The 17,601-nt window shown below is 45.6% G+C and overlaps 1 protein-coding gene across 1 annotated transcript; it reads left to right on the top strand.

The window, feature by feature from the left end:
* The first annotated feature begins 70 nt into the window (after nt 1-70).
* On the top strand, nt 71-17,413 carry LOC308324001 (SPRY domain-containing protein 3-like). Its single transcript, XM_080775895.1, has 11 exons — nt 71-182; nt 2,969-3,108; nt 6,236-6,311; nt 7,440-7,564; nt 8,551-8,686; nt 9,995-10,180; nt 12,011-12,160; nt 13,808-13,865; nt 15,085-15,204; nt 16,054-16,193; nt 17,049-17,413. The coding sequence occupies exons 2-11, from the start codon at nt 2,987-2,989 to the stop codon at nt 17,181-17,183; spliced, it is 1,248 nt and encodes a 415-aa protein (XP_080632021.1). The 5' UTR covers nt 71-182; nt 2,969-2,986; the 3' UTR covers nt 17,184-17,413.
* Nucleotides 17,414-17,601: the final 188 nt, after the last annotated feature.

The following is a 17,601-nucleotide window of genomic DNA, read 5'->3' as shown; positions in this document are numbered from 1 at the left end:
TCTAGTGCTTTCGGGACGGACTCCCCCACTATGGGACGGAGTCCCTCAGCTCAGTGGACACAAAGTTTGGCAGAGCGTTACCGGGAGCTCCAAATCGATACAAGTTTTCGGCAACGAAAACTAAAGCGTGTGAAACTAAAGAGTGAATGTTTTCGTCACGTCGGAGTTTTAGAAGTATAAAGGTAGAATCATCATAATAATGAAGCTTTAAAGTCATGTTTATTTATCGTGTCATAATTTAACACTAATTACTAATTCTTTCCAGCTGCCTCCCTCTGCGGTCCTTCCAAGCTGTTTGTGATGAAACGACATTAACGCGTTAATATTAATAATATTCATAGTTTTAGTGAACTCACTCATAATGTGTGTTTGTTTATTTGAGGTGCTTGTTAATGTGTAAAGTGTATCATTCTGACCGGGTGTTTGTGTTCTATATTAAGGCTGTTCTTAGATGATGTTGTGAAACTTTTTGGGACCAAACAAAACAAACACGTGTTTTTAGTAGACGCTGTTTAATGCCTCCACGACGGCGTCGCTCGCCGACAAACAGCTGGCTTTTACCGTAAATATAACATCACTCTTATAGCCCAGTCAGTGTCTTATACATATAACTATATTTTACAGCCCATGCAGTCGGTGTCGCGCGTGGGGCTCAAAATAAGTTTACATTTTATAGAATGACAACAGAAGTTCAGTTGATGCTTGAAATCTATCAGAGCACTGTTTGTTTACCAGAATATGCTGTTTTCACTGTTCTGTCGCTACACTGAAACATACAGAGCACAGAGAACACCTGTTTGACTTAAGAGAGATACTTTCACAATGACCAGCTCTGAAGAAATACACTCCTCAATGTCAAATTGTTTGTTTTTTTGTTTGTTTGTTTGTTTGTTTGTAACAAAGATCTACTCACCCAAAACAATATTATCCCATTGCTGAAAACAGCAGCACTGGCGTGGCGTCGCATACTATAAGACAAAACACACTTGGAATGGGAAATGGAATTTGCATAGTTATTTGTATATGACTTTGTATTTGTATTGTGTGTTTGAGCTGAAAGGCTGTTTTAATCAATCAGTCACCTTATTAATTCAAGTAGTTTTTTTTGATGATATATATTTTGGGGCATGTCATGTGGTCTACCTGCAAAGCCTTTGTGATCTACTGGTAGATCGTGAATATCTACCTTCTGATAAAGTGTTGAACTGTGTGAACCCAATGACATTCAGAGATATGTAGGTATATCTGGCATACACATTGGCAAACACCAATTATATTATTTTACCTATCATTTTATAATGGACAATTTACTTATCGAGCAAGTGGGCAATACCTAGCTGTGGTCAAGTTGACTCTGACCTGTACTTGACCTGTGGTCAAGTTAACTCTGACCTGTACTTGACCTGTGGTCAAGTTAACTCTGACCTGTACTTGACCTGTGGTCAAGTTAACTCTGACCTGTACTTGACCTGTGGTCAAGTTAACTCTGACCCTAGCTCTGGCCCATAGCCTTCTACTGCTTCCATTCTGCCCTGCGCAGTAAGGCTATGGACTTTACCTCTGGCCCATAGCCTTCTACTGCTTCCATTCTGCCCTGCGCAGTATAAGGCTATGGACTTTACCTCTGGCCCATAGCCTTCTACTGCTTCTACCATTCTGCCCTGCGCAGTATAAGGCTATGGGACTTTACCTCTGGCCCATAGCCTTATACTGCTTCCATTCTGCCCTGCGCAGTATAAGGCTATGGACTTTACCTCTGGCCCATAGCCTTCTACTGCTTCCATTCTGCCCTGCGCAGTAAGGCTATGGACTTTACCTCTGGCCCATAGCCTTCTACTGCTTCCATTCTGCCCTGCGCAGTAAGGCTATGGACTTTACCTCTGGTCCATAGCCTTCTACTGCTTCCATTCTGCCCTGCGCAGTAAGGCTATGGACTTTACCTCTGGTCCATAGCCTTCTACTGCTTCCATTCTGCCCTGCGCAGTAAGGCTATGGACTTTACCTCTGGCCCATAGCCTTCTACTGCTTCCATTCTGCCCTGCACAGTAAGGCTATGGACTTTACCTCTGGTCCATAGCCTTCTACTGCTTCTACCATTCTGCCCTGCGCAGTAAGGCTATGGACTTTACCTCTGGCCCATAGCCTTCTACTGCTTCTACCATTCTGCCCTGCGCAGTAAGGCTATGGGACTTTCAGTTTTAAATCTCAAATCGAAATCAGACCAGCCTCTCCTCTTTGGCGTAAATATAAAGAACGTTTTTGCTACGCACCAAAACAAAGGCGGGTTCAAGGTTGTGTCATTAGAAAGCCTACTTTCCTTAGTGGACGCACTCTGAGCCCCCTCCCCCACCACACGTATAAACGGTACTTGTACTTGAAAGTAATTCTTTTTCACCAGAGAAAAAATATTCTCTATGAGGGCAATTATCTGAGCAATATCAGTAGAGGGCGCAGCGGAGTAACTAAAAATGTTTTTTTTCTCCGTTTTTTCCGTTTATACGTGTGGTGGTGTGGGGGGGGCTCAGAGTGCGTCCACTAAGGAAAGTAGGCTTTCTAATGACACAACTTTGTTTTGGTGTGTAGCAAAAACGTTCTTATTATTTACGCCAAAGAGGAGAGGCTGGTCTGCATTCATGCGAGCGGCGGAAGTTGAGAGTAACATAGCTCTAAACGCAACGCATTAGAGCTTTATGGACCAGAGCTAGTGTGAGCTGTACTTGACTAGCCAGTCGATACCCAGGTTTTCATTTCATCTTGCAAAGATTTGAGTTAAAAACTCGAGCTCTGAAAGAGAAAATACATCAAAGATTTGCGCCACATTTTCACGGTTTTTCTAAAATAGCAGACAGAGTGCCGCGCTATGCGAGCTTGTAGATCTGCTATTTATAACAAGAATGACATCACTCTCTCCCCTATAGTGACATCATCACATCAACAAGAATGACATCACTCTCTCTCCCCTATATAGTGACATCATCACAGCAACATGGATGACATCAATGGTCACTATCTGAACTGGCGGCGGCGGATCAGAGACCTGCGCGATGTTCGAGCCGTGAGGTTCAGGGAGAGGTTGAGACGCGTGATGAAGGATGGAGACCTACTGAGGTGAGTTGTGATTGGATGATGATGATGATGATGGTGTTTTAAAGGACAACTTTAGGTTTTTTTCAACCAAGGTTGATGTTTTAGGTTGTCATTAGAGAAAGTAAAGTGCTTTCTTTCGTTGTCGGCATTTTAGCTGCGGGGCCGGGGGCATTCGAGCGTGGGGCTAAATATGTATTTCTTTACAAAATATTATGGCGATGTATTTTTTTTTATTATTTACTATAGTCCTACTAGACCCCAAGAAATTACATCTGGCCACAGAAGATTACAGGATCTACTGAATGTGTCAAACTGACATATTGAGCCTATACACACAGTGTGGCTTCCCCCCAGTAGGCCTCCTTCACATCCAGTAGATCCTGTGATCTTTTTTGTGGCCAGATGTAATTTCCTAGGGTCTAGTAGGACTATAGTAAATAATAAATCACCATAATATTTTGTAAAAATATACATATTTATCCCCATGCTCGAATGCCCCCGCCACCCTGTCAAAAACAGCTAAAATCCCTAAAATGAAAGAAAGCAATTTTTTTTTAACACTCATTCTTTTACTTTCTTTAATAACAACCTAAAACATGAACCGTGGTTGAAAAAAAAAGTTGTCCTTTAAGCATTTTGTTATACTTTAGCTGTTGAAAAATAGCCGATCTACAAGCTCATAGCGCGGCACCGAGTGCCGGCGCTATGGGCTTGTATAGGTCTGCTATTTTTGATAAAAATCTTGAAAATGTGGCACAAATCTTTTGAATATTATATATTCTTTCAGAGCGTAACAGTTATTGCCAGCTCAAGGTGATCTACCAACCAAAAAAATATTATCCCATTGTTTAAAATTACATTAAGGCATTTGGACTGTTTCAAAATCAATTTACCTTTTCAGTTACCCCACATTGCAAAGAAGATATTTTTTGTTAAACTGTTTGTAATAACGTCAATCAATTTCAATTTGTAATAACATATTGCTCATAAAATCTTACAAATATTAAAAGTATCACACATAAAAAGCATACACAATCACATGAAGGAATAATGCACCACTCAACTCAACCAGAGCAGAACTCCCACCACAGGACTCTGGCAATCAATTAATACAGTTACTATATAATGGAAAGTATTTCATACAATTTAAGTTAAAAAAAATCTGAACTATCCCTTTAATCAGATGACTGCTTGCAGCCTTGCACTGATGTACTGACTCACCGCTCACCCAAACACATCTCTCTGTTTTTACTAAAACTACAACATGACGTCACTGAGCCGTGGTGGTAAGAGACTCACTGCTCACCCAAACACACCTCTCTTGTTTTTACTAAAACTACAACATGACGTCACTGAGCCGCGGTGGTAAGAGACTCACCGCTCACCCAAACACATCTCTCTGTTTTTACTAAAACTACAACATGACATCACTGAGCCGCGGTGGTAAGAGACTCACCGCTCACCCAAACACACCTCTCTGTTTTTACTAAAACTACAACATGACATCACTGAGCCGCGGTGGTAAGAGACTCACCGCTCACCCAAACACACCTCTCTGTTTTTACTAAAACTACAACATGACATCACTGAGCCGCGGTGGTGAGAGACTCACCGCTCACCCAAACACACCTCTCTGTTTTTACTAAAACTACAACATGACGTCACTGAGCCGTGGTGGTAAGAGACTCACCGCTCACCCAAACACACCTCTCTGTTTTTACTAAAACTACAACATGACATCACTGAGCCGCGGTGGTAAGAGACTCACCGCTCACCCAAACACACCTCTCTGTTTTTACTAAAACTACAACATGACATCACTGAGCCGCGGTGGTAAGAGACTCACTGCTCACCCAAACACATCTCTCTGTTTTTACTAAAACTACAACATGACATCACTGAGCCGCGGTGGTAAGAGACTCACCGCTCACCCAAACACACCTCTCTGTTTTTACTAAAACTACAACATGACATCACTGAGCCGCGGTGGTAAGAGACTCACCGCTCACCCAAACACACCTCTCTGTTTTTACTAAAACTACAACATGACATCACTGAGCCGCGGTGGTAAGAGACTCACTGCTCACCCAAACACATCTCTCTGTTTTTACTAAAACTACAACATGACATCACTGAGCCGCGGTGGTAAGAGACTCACCGCTCACCCAAACACACCTCTCTGTTTTTACTAAAACTACAACATGACATCACTGAGCCGCGGTGGTAAGAGACTCACCGCTCACCCAAACACATCTCTCTGTTTTTACTAAAACTACAACATGACGTCACTGAGCCGCGGTGGTAAGACTCACCCAAACACATCTCTCTGTTTTTACTAAAACTACAACATGACGTCACTGAGCCGCGGTGGTAAGACCTCACCTTCACCTGAAACTGGAGTATGAATAATAATAATAATCGTCCTTTTTTCTTTTCCCCTGTCAATTTCTCAATAAAAATTCAGGGAATTTTTTTAATAAAAATAGCAGATCTACAAGCTTGTAGCGTGGCTTGTAGTGCACCGACCGCTGAGTTGCTTGTCATGAAAATCCACTTTGAAACGGTGTAATGGTTGTTGAAGTGTTAAAGTATAAAGTATACAGTATTGCACAGGCATGATTTTCCAGTCAGGACACGCCCCCCTCATCTAGACTGAGTGGCAGAACATTGAGCAGCATGTTGGAGTGTTGGAGTTTGGAAGCGCTCGTTGGAAATCACTCAACCGTCCTGTCGTACCACCCGTTTCTAAATGTCACATGATGCAGGAGGCAGCACAATGTTGTGTTATTGAAAACACAAGCACTTCCAAACTCTGACACTTAGACAAAATAATGATCAAATGCAGGGCATTTCTTGACAGAAAGTAGCTCATAACGTTTCCATGGTGGATTTCTATGAAACAAAAACTATGCAGATCGAAAGAGGATCATTCCAGCAGTGTTGGTGAGTTTAACATTGTTTAATGCAATCAGACAGGACTTCTGTCCTGTTTGGATGAATGGGGCTGTCGAGGCCAGAAAGTAGGTTTTTTTTGCCACTCAGTGGGCGTTCCCGCATAACGATGTCACACACATACCCTCCATAGCGCTATGCCACCCTGAGAGACCCTGGTTTTTGTTTTGTTTGCATGTCTAAATATGTTTTGCAGGTATCAGGGGAACTCGGATGAAGTGGGCTGTTTTGTGTCTGGCGTGGCGTTATCAAAAGGAAACCGCTATTTTGAGGTACAGTAAAATGTTTTAAAACATGGCCTTTCCTGTTCAACTCTAGACTAGATCATTCTAATCCATTTACTGTACTGTACTGTATTCGTACTGTACTGTATCCGTACTGTACTGTACTGTACTGTACTGTACTGTATTCATACTGTACTGTGGGCCAGGGGGCACAGATTTGTGTGCTCCATCATGGGGAGAAATACGTGGGATTCTCTGAAATGTAATCATAGATGTCATTGCGAACGCAGTGATTGCGAACGCAGTGAGCACTAACTATGAGACCTAGCAGATCATGTCTGTCTGTCTGTCTGTGTGTGTGTCTGTCCCACTGTTACACCACCTGCCCGCCACCAGAGTGCGCAGCTGTATCACACACAAAACACACACACACACACACACACACACACACACACACACACACAAGGTAGCATCATGTGTCATATATTTACAGGAGTGATAATGTAGCATCATGTGTCATATATTTACAGGAGTGATAAGGTAGCATCATGTGTCATATATTGACAGGTGACCATCAGGGACATATTCTGTGTCTCATATATTTACAGGTGAACATCAGGGACATATTCTGTGTCTCATATATTTACAGGTGAACATCAGGGACATATTCTGTGTCATATATTTACAGGTGACCATCAGGGACATATTCTGTGTGTCCTATATTTACAGGTGACCATCAGGGACATATTCTGTGTCATATATTTACAGGTGTAGATAGGATGGAGCCCGCACACCACAGGTAAAGGTAAGACGTTCTTTATTTAAATGCTGACAACGTTTCGATCTGTGTTGATCTTCATCAGGTCATGTGAACATACACACAAGTTTGTACATTTATAATAAGGGAGTGCCCCCATTACCCAATCAAAAACACCACATTTTGGTGCCCCTCCCATCAGTGAGTCACATGACCTGATGAAGATCAACACAGATCGAAACGTTGTCAGCATTTAAATAAAGAACGTCTTACCTTTACCTGTGGTGTGCGGGCTCCATCCTATCTACATGGAGTTTCTTTTAGCCCAGCACCCAGCCTGTCGATGTGCGTATTCTACGTCTGCTCTATATATTTACAGGTGACCATCAGGTTACATATATTGTGTCCTATATTGACAGGTGACCATCAGGGACACAGGAGTGAGGGGGATGATCGCTGTAGGTCTGGTTCCTCTGCACTACAAGCTGGACCACCAGCCAGGCTGGCTGCCGCGTTCTGTTGCTTACCATGCTGACGATGGACAGTATGTTACCATGTTTATTATGACAACAATATAACGTAGCTTACCACTTTGTGGAGCCTGAACTTAGTTTAGAATTTAACCTCACACATGGCACTCCTTAAACATCACACACAAGCCTCCGTACTCAGGCTGCTGTGGAATTGAACCTCACACACAAGCCTTCTTACTCAGGCTGCTGTAGAATTGAACCTCACACACAAGCCTTCTTACTCAGGCTGCTGTAGAATTGAACCTCACACACAACCCTCCTTACTCAGGCTGCTGTGGAATTGAACCTCACACACAACCCTCCTTACTCTAATGCACTCCTTTGGTTTTTCTCGGCTTGATTTATACTGCAATGCACTTTTTTCTGGACTGCCTAAGAAAACAACTGACAGATTACAACTTGTCCAAAATGCAGCAGCCAGAGTTTTAACTATAGAACTAAGATGAGAGAACATATTACTCCAGTTTTGGCTTCACTGCACTGGCTTCCGGTTGTTTTTAGGATTGATTTTAAAATTATTTTACTTGTCTATAAAGCTCTCAATGGTCTCGCACCTTCCTACCTACATGACTGCCTGCCTAAATATGTCCCAAACCTAAACCGCCCCCTAAGGTCTTCTACTGCTGGCCTGCTCGCGTTGCCAAAAAAAATGGCAACTAAAAAATACGGGGAAGCAGCTTTCAGCTTCTACGGGCCGACGGCATGGAACAAGCTCCCACTGTACCTTCGTCAGGCAGCCTCTGTAGACATTTTTAAAGCACAGCTCAAGACCCACTTCTACACCCTTGCTTTTAATTGATCTTTTATTTTTTGTTATTCATGTCCTCATTGTATTGCAGTACTTTTTTTTCTCCATTGCTCTGTAAAGCACTTTGAGCTGCATTTCATGTCATGAAAGGTGCTATACAAATAAAGTTTTATAATTTTTATTGTTATTATTATTTTTACTCGGGCTGCTGTAGAATGTAACCTCACACACAACCCTCCTTTCTTCCAGGCTCTACAACGGTCAGAGTGTGGGGCAGCAGTTTGGGCCCAAGTGTAACCGAGGAGACCGGATGGGTTGTGGGATCTACAGGGACACCTTTGATGAAGGACAGATCACCGTGTTCTTCACCAAGAACGGCAAGGAGGTACGTTCTCATTGTCTCCACCGGGCCGAAGGCACGGGGAGAGAGTGTGTTTAGTTGTCTCCACCAGGCCGAAGGCATGGGGAGAGAGTGTGTTTAGTTGTCTCCACCAGGCCGAAGGCATGGGGAGAGAGTGTGTTTAGTTGTCTCCACCAGGCCGAAGGCACGGGGAGAGAGTGTGTTTAGTTGTCTCCACCAGGCCGAAGGCACGGGGAGAGAGTGTGTTTAGTTGTCTCCACCAGGCCGAAGGCACGGGGAGAGAGTGTGTTTAGTTGTCTCCACCAGGCCGAAGGCACGGGGAGAGAGTGTGTTTAGTTGTCTCCACCAGGCCGAAGGCACGGGGAGAGAGTGTGTTTTATTGTCTCCACCAGGCCGAAGGCACGGGGAGAGAGTGTGTTTAGTTGTCTCCACCAGGCCGAAGGCCTGGGGAGAGACTATGTTTTATTGTCTCCACCAGGCCGAAGGCATGGGGAGAGAGTATGTTTTGTTGTCTCCACCAGGCTGAAGGCATGGGGAGAGAGTATGTTTTATTGTCTCCACCAGGCCGAAGGCACGGGGAGAGAGTATGTTTAGTTGTCTCCACCAGGCCGAAGGCATGGGGAGAGAGTATGTTTAGTTGTCTCCACCAGGCCGAAGGCACGGGGAGAGAGTATGTTTAGTTGTCTCCACCAGGCCGAAGGCATGGGGAGAGAGTATGTTTAGTGGTCTCCACCGGGCCGAAGGCACGGGGAGAGAGTATGTTTTATTGTCTCCACCAGGCCGAAGGCATGGGGAGAGAGTATGTTTAGTTGTCTCCACCAGGCCGAAGGCATGGGGAGAGAGTATGTTTTGTTGTCTCCACCAGGCTGAAGGCATGGGGAGAGAGTATGTTTTATTGTCTCCACCAGGCCGAAGGCACGGGGAGAGAGTATGTTTAGTTGTCTCCACCAGGCCAAAGGCATGGGGAGAGAGTATGTTTTATTGTCTCCACCAGGCCGAAGGCATGGGGAGAGAGTATGTTTTGTTGTCTCCACCAGGCCGAAGGCATGGGCAGAGAGTATGTTTAGTTGTCTCCACCATTCCGAAGGCATGGGGAGAGAGTATGTTTTATTGTCTCCACCAGGCTGAAGGCATGGGGAGAGAGTATGTTTAGTCGTCTCCACCAGGCCGAAGGCATGGGGAGAGAATATGTTTTATTGTCTCCACCAGGCTGAAGGCATGGGGAGAGAGTATGTTTAGTCGTCTCCACCAGGCCGAAGGCTTGGGGAGAGAGTATGTTTAGTTGTCCCCACAAGGCGAGGAGGTGTTTACTAAGTCTTAATGTGTCTCCAGGTAGGTAAGGTAGCCGTGGCTGCTCCCGGGGCCCTGTTCCCCGCCGTAGGGATGCTCTCCGTGGGGGAGGAGGTGCAGCTGGACCTGCAGGCCGAGTGGCTGACGGAGGAGGACGAGGGTCTGATGATGGTCGACGGCCACGAAGACGACTGGGCTCGACTGCACGACGTCAGAGTCACCGGGAACGTGAGTCACTGCTTTTACTGTACCAGCATTTTGTGTCCCCCCCCCCCCCCCCCCCCCCCCCCGAGGACAAATGTGTCATCCTTTCACTGGCTTCTCTGCTTCCTGCTGCTGACAGCACCTTGGTGGAGATTTATGAGTCTGGGGGGGTGGAGGGGGGGGGGGGGGGGAGGGGGCGCACACAACACAACCCTAGTTCTGAGTTGAAAGAGGGGGAGGGGGAGGGGGAGGGGGGGGACCCGCACCACAGCTGGGGCGCCACAGGGCAGTCGACCTGCATGCCTGCTGCGTCTCTAATAACCTAACCCGTTCTCCTGCAACCCTCACACGTCTGCCTTTGTCTTGTGTTATTGCACTGGGAAGGTGCAGCTCTCTACAGATGACTACACAGACTAATGGATGAATGGATGGATGGATGATCAGTCTGTTGGGAAGATGTATCTCTCCTTGTAAAAGTTCATTTTCTTCTATAATATAATTCAAAAAGTGAATTCTATACTCTCAATTCACTGTGCATAAAGTGAAGCATTTAAAACCTTTTTTTGTTTTGTTCTTGATGATTATGGTGTACACTACAGCTCATGAAAATCTAAGATCTAAGAATACCATTGAATTATACTACAAGAAAATGAACTTTTACAAAATATTCTAATTCAGTGAGATGGAGCTGTGTGTGTGTGTGTGTGTGTGTGTGTGTGTATACTGTAGATGCTGGAGTTGTGTGTGTGTATACTGTAGATTCTGGAGTAGTGTGTGTGTGTGTGTGTATATACTTTAGATGCTGGAGTGTGTGTGTGTGTGTGTGTGTGTGTGTGTGTGTGTGTGTGTGTGTGTGTGTATACTGTAGATGCTGGAGTACGTGTGTGTGTGTGTATATACTGTAGATGCTGGAGTAGTGTGTGTGTGTGTGTGTGTGTGTGTGTGTGTGTGTGTGTGTGTGTATACTGTAGATGCTGGAGTAGTGTGTGTGTGTGTGTGTGTATATACTGTAGATGCTGGAGTAGTGTGTGTGTGTGTGTGTGTATATACTGTAGATGCTGGAGTACGTGTGTGTGTGTGTGTGTATATACTGTAGATGCTGGAGTAGTGTGTGTGTGTGTGTATATACTGTAGATGCTGGAGTACGTGTGTGTGTGTGTGTGTATATACTGTAGATGCTGGAGTAGTGTGTGTGTGTGTGTATATACTGTAGATGCTGGAGTACGTGTGTGTGTGTGTGTGTATATACTGTAGATGCTGGAGTAGTGTGTGTGTGTGTGTGTGTATACTGTAGATGCTGGAGTAGTGTGTGTGTGTGTGTATATACTGTAGATGCTGGAGTAGTGTGTGTGTGTGTGTATATACTGTAGATGCTGGAGTAGTGTGTGTGTGTGTGTATATACTGTAGATGCTGGAGTAGTGTGTGTGTGTGTGTATATACTGTAGATGCTGGAGTAGTGTGTGTGTGTATATACTGTAGATGCTGGAGTACCGTGTGTGTGTGTATACTGTAGATGCTGGAGTAGTGTGTGTGTGTGTGTGTGTATATACTGTAGATGCTGGAGTAGTGTGTGTGTGTGTGTATATACTGTAGATGCTGGAGTAGTGTGTGTGTGTGTGTGTATACTGTAGATGCTGGAGTAGTGTGTGTGTGTGTATATACTGTAGATGCTGGAGTACGTGTGTGTGTGTGTATACTGTAGATGCTGGAGTAGTGTGTGTGTGTGTATATACTGTAGATGCTGGAGTAGTGTGTGTGTGTGTGTGTATACTGTAGATGCTGGAGTAGTGTGTGTGTGTGTATATACTGTAGATGCTGGAGTACGTGTGTGTGTGTGTGTGTGTATACTGTAGATGCTGGAGTACGTGGGCAAAGGGAAGAGCATCTCCGACGTGGGCCTGGCGCAGGCGCGCCGCCCGCTGGGCACGCGACGCCACTACTACGAGCTGGAGGTCGCCAGCGAGGGAGAGAACTGCTACATCGCCGTGGGGCTGGCGCGCAGGGTAAGATAAATATATATATATATATATATATCCTTCTACCCTAATAGACAGGGGGTACATAAGCACATGGCAGTTTATCCGCCTTTATCCGTGCTCCATCTCCTACCAAACGTGTGCAGGCGCGCGTGCGGTGTGTGCTAACAGTGTCGTTTGGTAGGAGATGGAGCACGGATAAAGGCGGATAAACGTGCTTATGTCTGTGCAGGCGTGCTGTGCCCCGTTGCCCTGGGGCTGTAGTGGATGGTCTCTGTGGGGGGGGGGGGGGGGGGATTTGGTCACACACACACACACACACACACACTAGGGCATTAACATAAAAATCGACTATTCGACTAGCAAAACGGTAGTCGACACTGTAAATCAAAAATCGAGTAATCGTTAATATTATTTTTAATATTTATTATGATTGTTTGATTGTTTGTTTTTTTGCTTTTCTACAGCAGACATGCAGCTGTGAGCTCTGTTGTTTTGTTGGTAGTTCGCCAGCTTCAGTACTAATCCATTCCTGGCTGATTGTTTTCATATCATACACAAGCCTACTGTACGTGGGTTTTGCCGTCACCCTTACTCGTGTAGGTGCGGTGGGCGGCGGATCGGCGGTGGAGACTAGCAGCATTCAAGACAGATTTTCTTTGGGGAAAGCATAATGCGATAATTATGCCTCATATGCTCAATGGGGACAACTACAGTGTGTAAATACTTTTCCTATTGGTGAGTTTATTACTGTAGTTTGTTCAACAAGTTAGATTGGAGACGTGTCGTCATGTCGTCCGGTACAGTAAAGTATAGCAGGAGTTCCTCCTCACTCTGCCCAATATTATCCAGTTTGGTGGCAGTCAAACTACAGTAGCTCTTGCCGTGATTTCATGTTTCTTCATGCTTATCCAACAAAAGTGCAGGTGTGCAGCATTATTAAAAACAAACAGCTATGCCGCACGATCATATAGTTATAATAGTCGCGATGGAGTTAAGTAGTTGATCATCTTCATAGCCTGGCAGCCTGCTAGCTAGCAAACCTAGTATGTAATCATAACCTCCTCCTAGCTTGTAGCTCCTTCTAAAAACCAAAGGAACTGTGGTTGTAACTTGTTGTTGAACATTTAGGGTTGTATGAAAAACATTGCATCGTTCATTCCTCCTCCTCCTCCTCGTCCCCGCTCCAGTCACTCTCCAACTGAAGAACAAACTGTTTTTTATTTATTTTTTATTTTAATTTTTTTTTCTATGATGCAAGAAAGATGTATTGTGGCGGCGCGATTCATGTTGCTGCGGCTCGTGCACTAGCACATCGAAATTTTCGTTTTTCTGCTGTTCACAGTTGTAAAAATTGATACACTCACACTCTGAATGCTGCTGTGGGTAGATCGAGGATATAACCTTATGATGAGCACTTTCACTTTTACTGTATTATCTCGTGCCTATGTCTATGCACACGCACTTTTATGACCTATCGCATAGCACTTTAAACGCCTGCACTTTAATGGTTGTGTGCACCTCTGTACTCTGGTATCCGCTATGTGAACTGCTTGTTTGTACTGTTTCATTCATTGTTTAAATGTACTGTCTATGCTGCAACCCAATTTGCCCTTCGGGGACACTAAATAAACTTGAACCTTGAACCTCATTTCCTTCCTTCCTTCCTTCCAGGACTATCCAAAGAACAGACACCCTGGTTGGAGCAGAGGGTCCATAGCATACCATGCAGGTGAGAACAGCGTCCATCACCTCTTATTTACATTGGCTGCTCGGCCCCAGCATGTAGATCAGCTATTGGCTGCTCGGCCCCAGCATGTAGATCAGCTATTGGCTGGGGGTCCCCAGCATGTAGATCAACTATTGGCTGGGGGTCCCCAGCATGTAGATCAGCTATTGGCTGCTCGGCCCCAGCATGTAGATCAGCTATTGGCTGGGGGTCCCCAGCATGTAGATCAACTATTGGCTGGGGGTCCCCAGCATGTAGATCAGCTATTGGCTGCTCGGCCCCAGCATGTAGATCAGCTATTGGCTGGGGGTCCCCAGCATGTAGATCAGCTATTGGCTGCTCGGCCCCAGCATGTAGATCAGCTATTGGCTGGGGGTCCCCAGCATGTAGATCAACTATTGGCTGGGGGTCCCCAGCATGTAGATCAGCTATTGGCTGCTCGGCCCCAGCATGTAGATCAGCTATTGGCTGGGGGTCCCCAGCATGTAGATCAACTATTGGCTGGGGGTCCCCAGCATGTAGATCAGCTATTGGCTGGGGGTCCCCAGCATGCAGATCAGCTATTGGCTGCTGGGCCCCAGCAACATTAGTTAACTCCTTTGAAGCCGTGCCTGAGAGAACGAGATTGATTTTATTTTGGCAACCAGATCTTATTTTAATGATGTTTTGCAGATAAGAAACACTTTCCTGGGGGTTTTTATGTGGGTAATAAAATGTGTGTTTAGATATTTTAGTATTTCAAAGTGTCCATGGGCTCCATGATGTCATGGACACTGGGCTCTTCCTTCTTGGACTACAATTCCCATAATGCTTTGGTCCACTGCTCCTCCTTGTGGATAGGAGGAGAGCTGTCTTACTGAAACATGTAGTCCAGGAAATAAGTGAGCCCAGTGTCCATGACATCATGGAGCCCATGGACACTTTGATACTGAAATATATAAAAACACATATTTCCCACATAAATAAAGTGTTTCTTGTCTCCCAAACATCGTTAAAATAAGATCTGGTTGCAAACGGGGTGAAGTGATCCTTTAATAATGCGCAGGTAGCCAGGGACGAGAAGTCAGATGGCCAAATGCACACCTTGACATGGAACTGTTTGAGCACCGCTGAGCTGAAAGGCGTGATTGGTCTTTTGGTTTGAGCTGAAAGGTGTGATTGGTCTTTGGTTTGAGCTGAAAGGTGTGATTGGTCTTTGGTTTGATTGTGTGATTGTTTGCAGACGATGGGAAGATGTTTCACGGTCATGGGGTGGGAGAACCCTTCGGTCCGCGCTGCTTTGAGGGAGACATTATGGGCTGTGGCATCATGTTCCCCCGGGACTACAGTCTGGACAGTGGAGGTAACGTTCTAATATTTACTACCTTAACACATTGTCTGCTGGGCTATTCTGTCACACCTGCTTTTGCCTGAACTCTGCTCGCTTGAACAGACGGCAGAGTTATGGAAGGTTGAAGTTGACAGACATTGACAGACAGATATAAAAGTGAACACAAATAATATCCTATACATACTATACACCGAATGAAAGCCCTGAATGTCTACTTTTAGGAGGAAAACAAATACACGTTGATCCCATGTACAGTTTGTCAGTAATTGGTTATTGAATGCAGCTTGCGCCACCAGAGATAACTTTAGAGAAGGCATGGACCCGAAGAACTATTATTCACAAAATAAGGCCTATAGAGACATGTACATACTATATACCGTATGAAACAGAAGACTCTCTGCTTTCATAAGAAAAAAACTAATACTGTAATAATAATAAAAAATCACACCCCTGTGAAGTGAGCGGTGCAACTGTTGCACTGCTCACTTCACAGGGGTGTGATTGTTATTATTATTACATGATATGATGAATTGAAAACGGTGGACCCTCTTGTAAACAAGTGCAATGCTTTATGGTGTCGTACACTCAGTTAACACCAGGGGGCAGTGTAATGACTAGACGGTGTGTTATACTAACAGATGACATGGAGGAGTGGGAGGAGCTAGAGGAGGCCTCTAGGGGGCAGTATAATGACTATAAGGTGTGTTCTAACAGATGACATGGAGGAGCTAGAGGAGGCCTCTAGGGGGCAGTATAATGACTAAAAGGTGTGTTATACTAACATGACATGGAGGAGTGGGAGGAGCTGGAGGAGGCCTCTAGGGGGCAGTATAATGACTATACGGTGTGTTATTCTAACAGATGACATGGAGGAGTGGGAGGAGCTGGAGGCCTCTAGGGGGCGCCAGTGTCCCGTGGTTCAGAACGAGCTGTACATGAACAACGAGGAAGACGAGGACAAACAGGAAGCTGACGACGCCGACGACAGGAAGAAGGTGACGGTGAGTGTTGACGCTATGCTAGTTGTGGAGGAGTCTAGGGATGCACACTGTGCCTGAGCTATCTCTCTATGCATGTAGTTGTGGAGGAGTCTAGGGATGCACACTGTGCCTGAGCTATCTCTCTATGCATGTAGTTGTGGAGGAGTCTAGGGATGCACACTGTGCCTGAGCTATCTCTCTATGCATGTAGTTGTGGAGGAGTCTAGGGATGCACACTGTGCCTGAGCTATCTCTCTATGCATGTAGTTGTGGAGGAGTCTAGGGATGCACACTGTGCCTGAGCTATCTCTCTATGCATGTAGTTGTGGAGGAGTCTAGGGATGCACACTGTGCCTGAGCTATCTCTCTATGCATGGAGTTGTGGAGGAGTCTAGGGATGCACACTGTGCCTGAGCTATCTCTCTCTGCATGGAGTTGTGGAGGAGTCTATGGATGCACGCTGTGCCTGAGCTATCTCTATGCATGTAGTTGTGGAGGAGTCTAGGGATGCGCGCTGTGCCTGAGCTGTCTCTCTATGCATGTAGTTGTGGAGGAGTCTAGGGATGCGTGCTGTGCCTGAGTTGTCTCTCTGCATGTAGTTGTGGAGGAGTCTAGGGATGCACGCACGCAAGTGTGTTGCTCTCAGACAGGCTTTTATTTGTTATTTGTTATTTTTTTACATTTTACATTTACATTATGTATTCTAGGCCCACCCATATTATGAGGAGCCCCGTTCACATTAACGGTGCCGGAGATTTGATGTCAGACACACACACACACACACACACACACACACACACACACACACACACACACACACACACACACACAGAGAGACAGACACAGGGATCATTCTCTGCTCTCTGCTGCCCCCAGGTGTTCTTCACGCGTAACGGCGTGGTGGTGGGGCGCAGGGAGGAGGTTCTGCCAGCAGGGGGCTTCTACCCCACCGTGGGCATGATGAGCAGCGGAGAGAGGGTCCGCGTGGACCTGCACCCCCTCAGTGGATGATGACCTCTGGGGGTCAGAGGTCATAAGGTCACGGGCAGAGAGAGAGAGAGAGAGGGACACGGTCAGAGGACACTTTTGGACAGACGTGGACATGAAGACAGGCAGGACGAGAGCACTGGGTTCACACCCAGGTCCATTTATTTATTCTGCTTCTGAGCCACGGAACCACCGTTTGATGACATTTAGCCTCTCGGACCCATTTGAGCCACGGAACCACCGTCTGATGACATTTAGCCTCTCGGACCCATTTGAGCCACGGAACCACCGTCTGATGACATTTAGCCTCTCGGACCCATTTGAGCCACGGAACCACCGTCTGATGACATTTAGCCTCTCAGACCCATTTGAGCCACGGAACCACCGTCTGATGACATTTAGCCTCTCAGACCCATTTGAGCCACGGAACCACCGTCTGATG

This window comes from Protomyctophum bolini (assembly GCF_963924005.1).
Source record: "Protomyctophum bolini genome assembly, chromosome: 2".
In the NCBI taxonomy this organism is placed as follows: domain Eukaryota; kingdom Metazoa; phylum Chordata; class Actinopteri; order Myctophiformes; family Myctophidae; genus Protomyctophum; species Protomyctophum bolini.
This window is presented reverse-complemented; position numbering and strand designations above follow the sequence as displayed.

Bases quoted from the DNA above. Each gene is read 5' to 3' on its own strand.
- LOC308324001 (XM_080775895.1), top strand. From the start codon at position 2,987: ATGGATGACATCAATGGTCACTATCTGAACTGGCGGCGGCGGATCAGA. The intron at 3,109-6,235 runs GTGAGTTGTGAT...TATGTTTTGCAG, and splicing joins AAGGATGGAGACCTACTGAG to GTATCAGGGGAACTCGGATG. The intron at 16,194-17,048 runs GTGAGTGTTGAC...TGCTGCCCCCAG, and splicing joins ACGACAGGAAGAAGGTGACG to GTGTTCTTCACGCGTAACGG.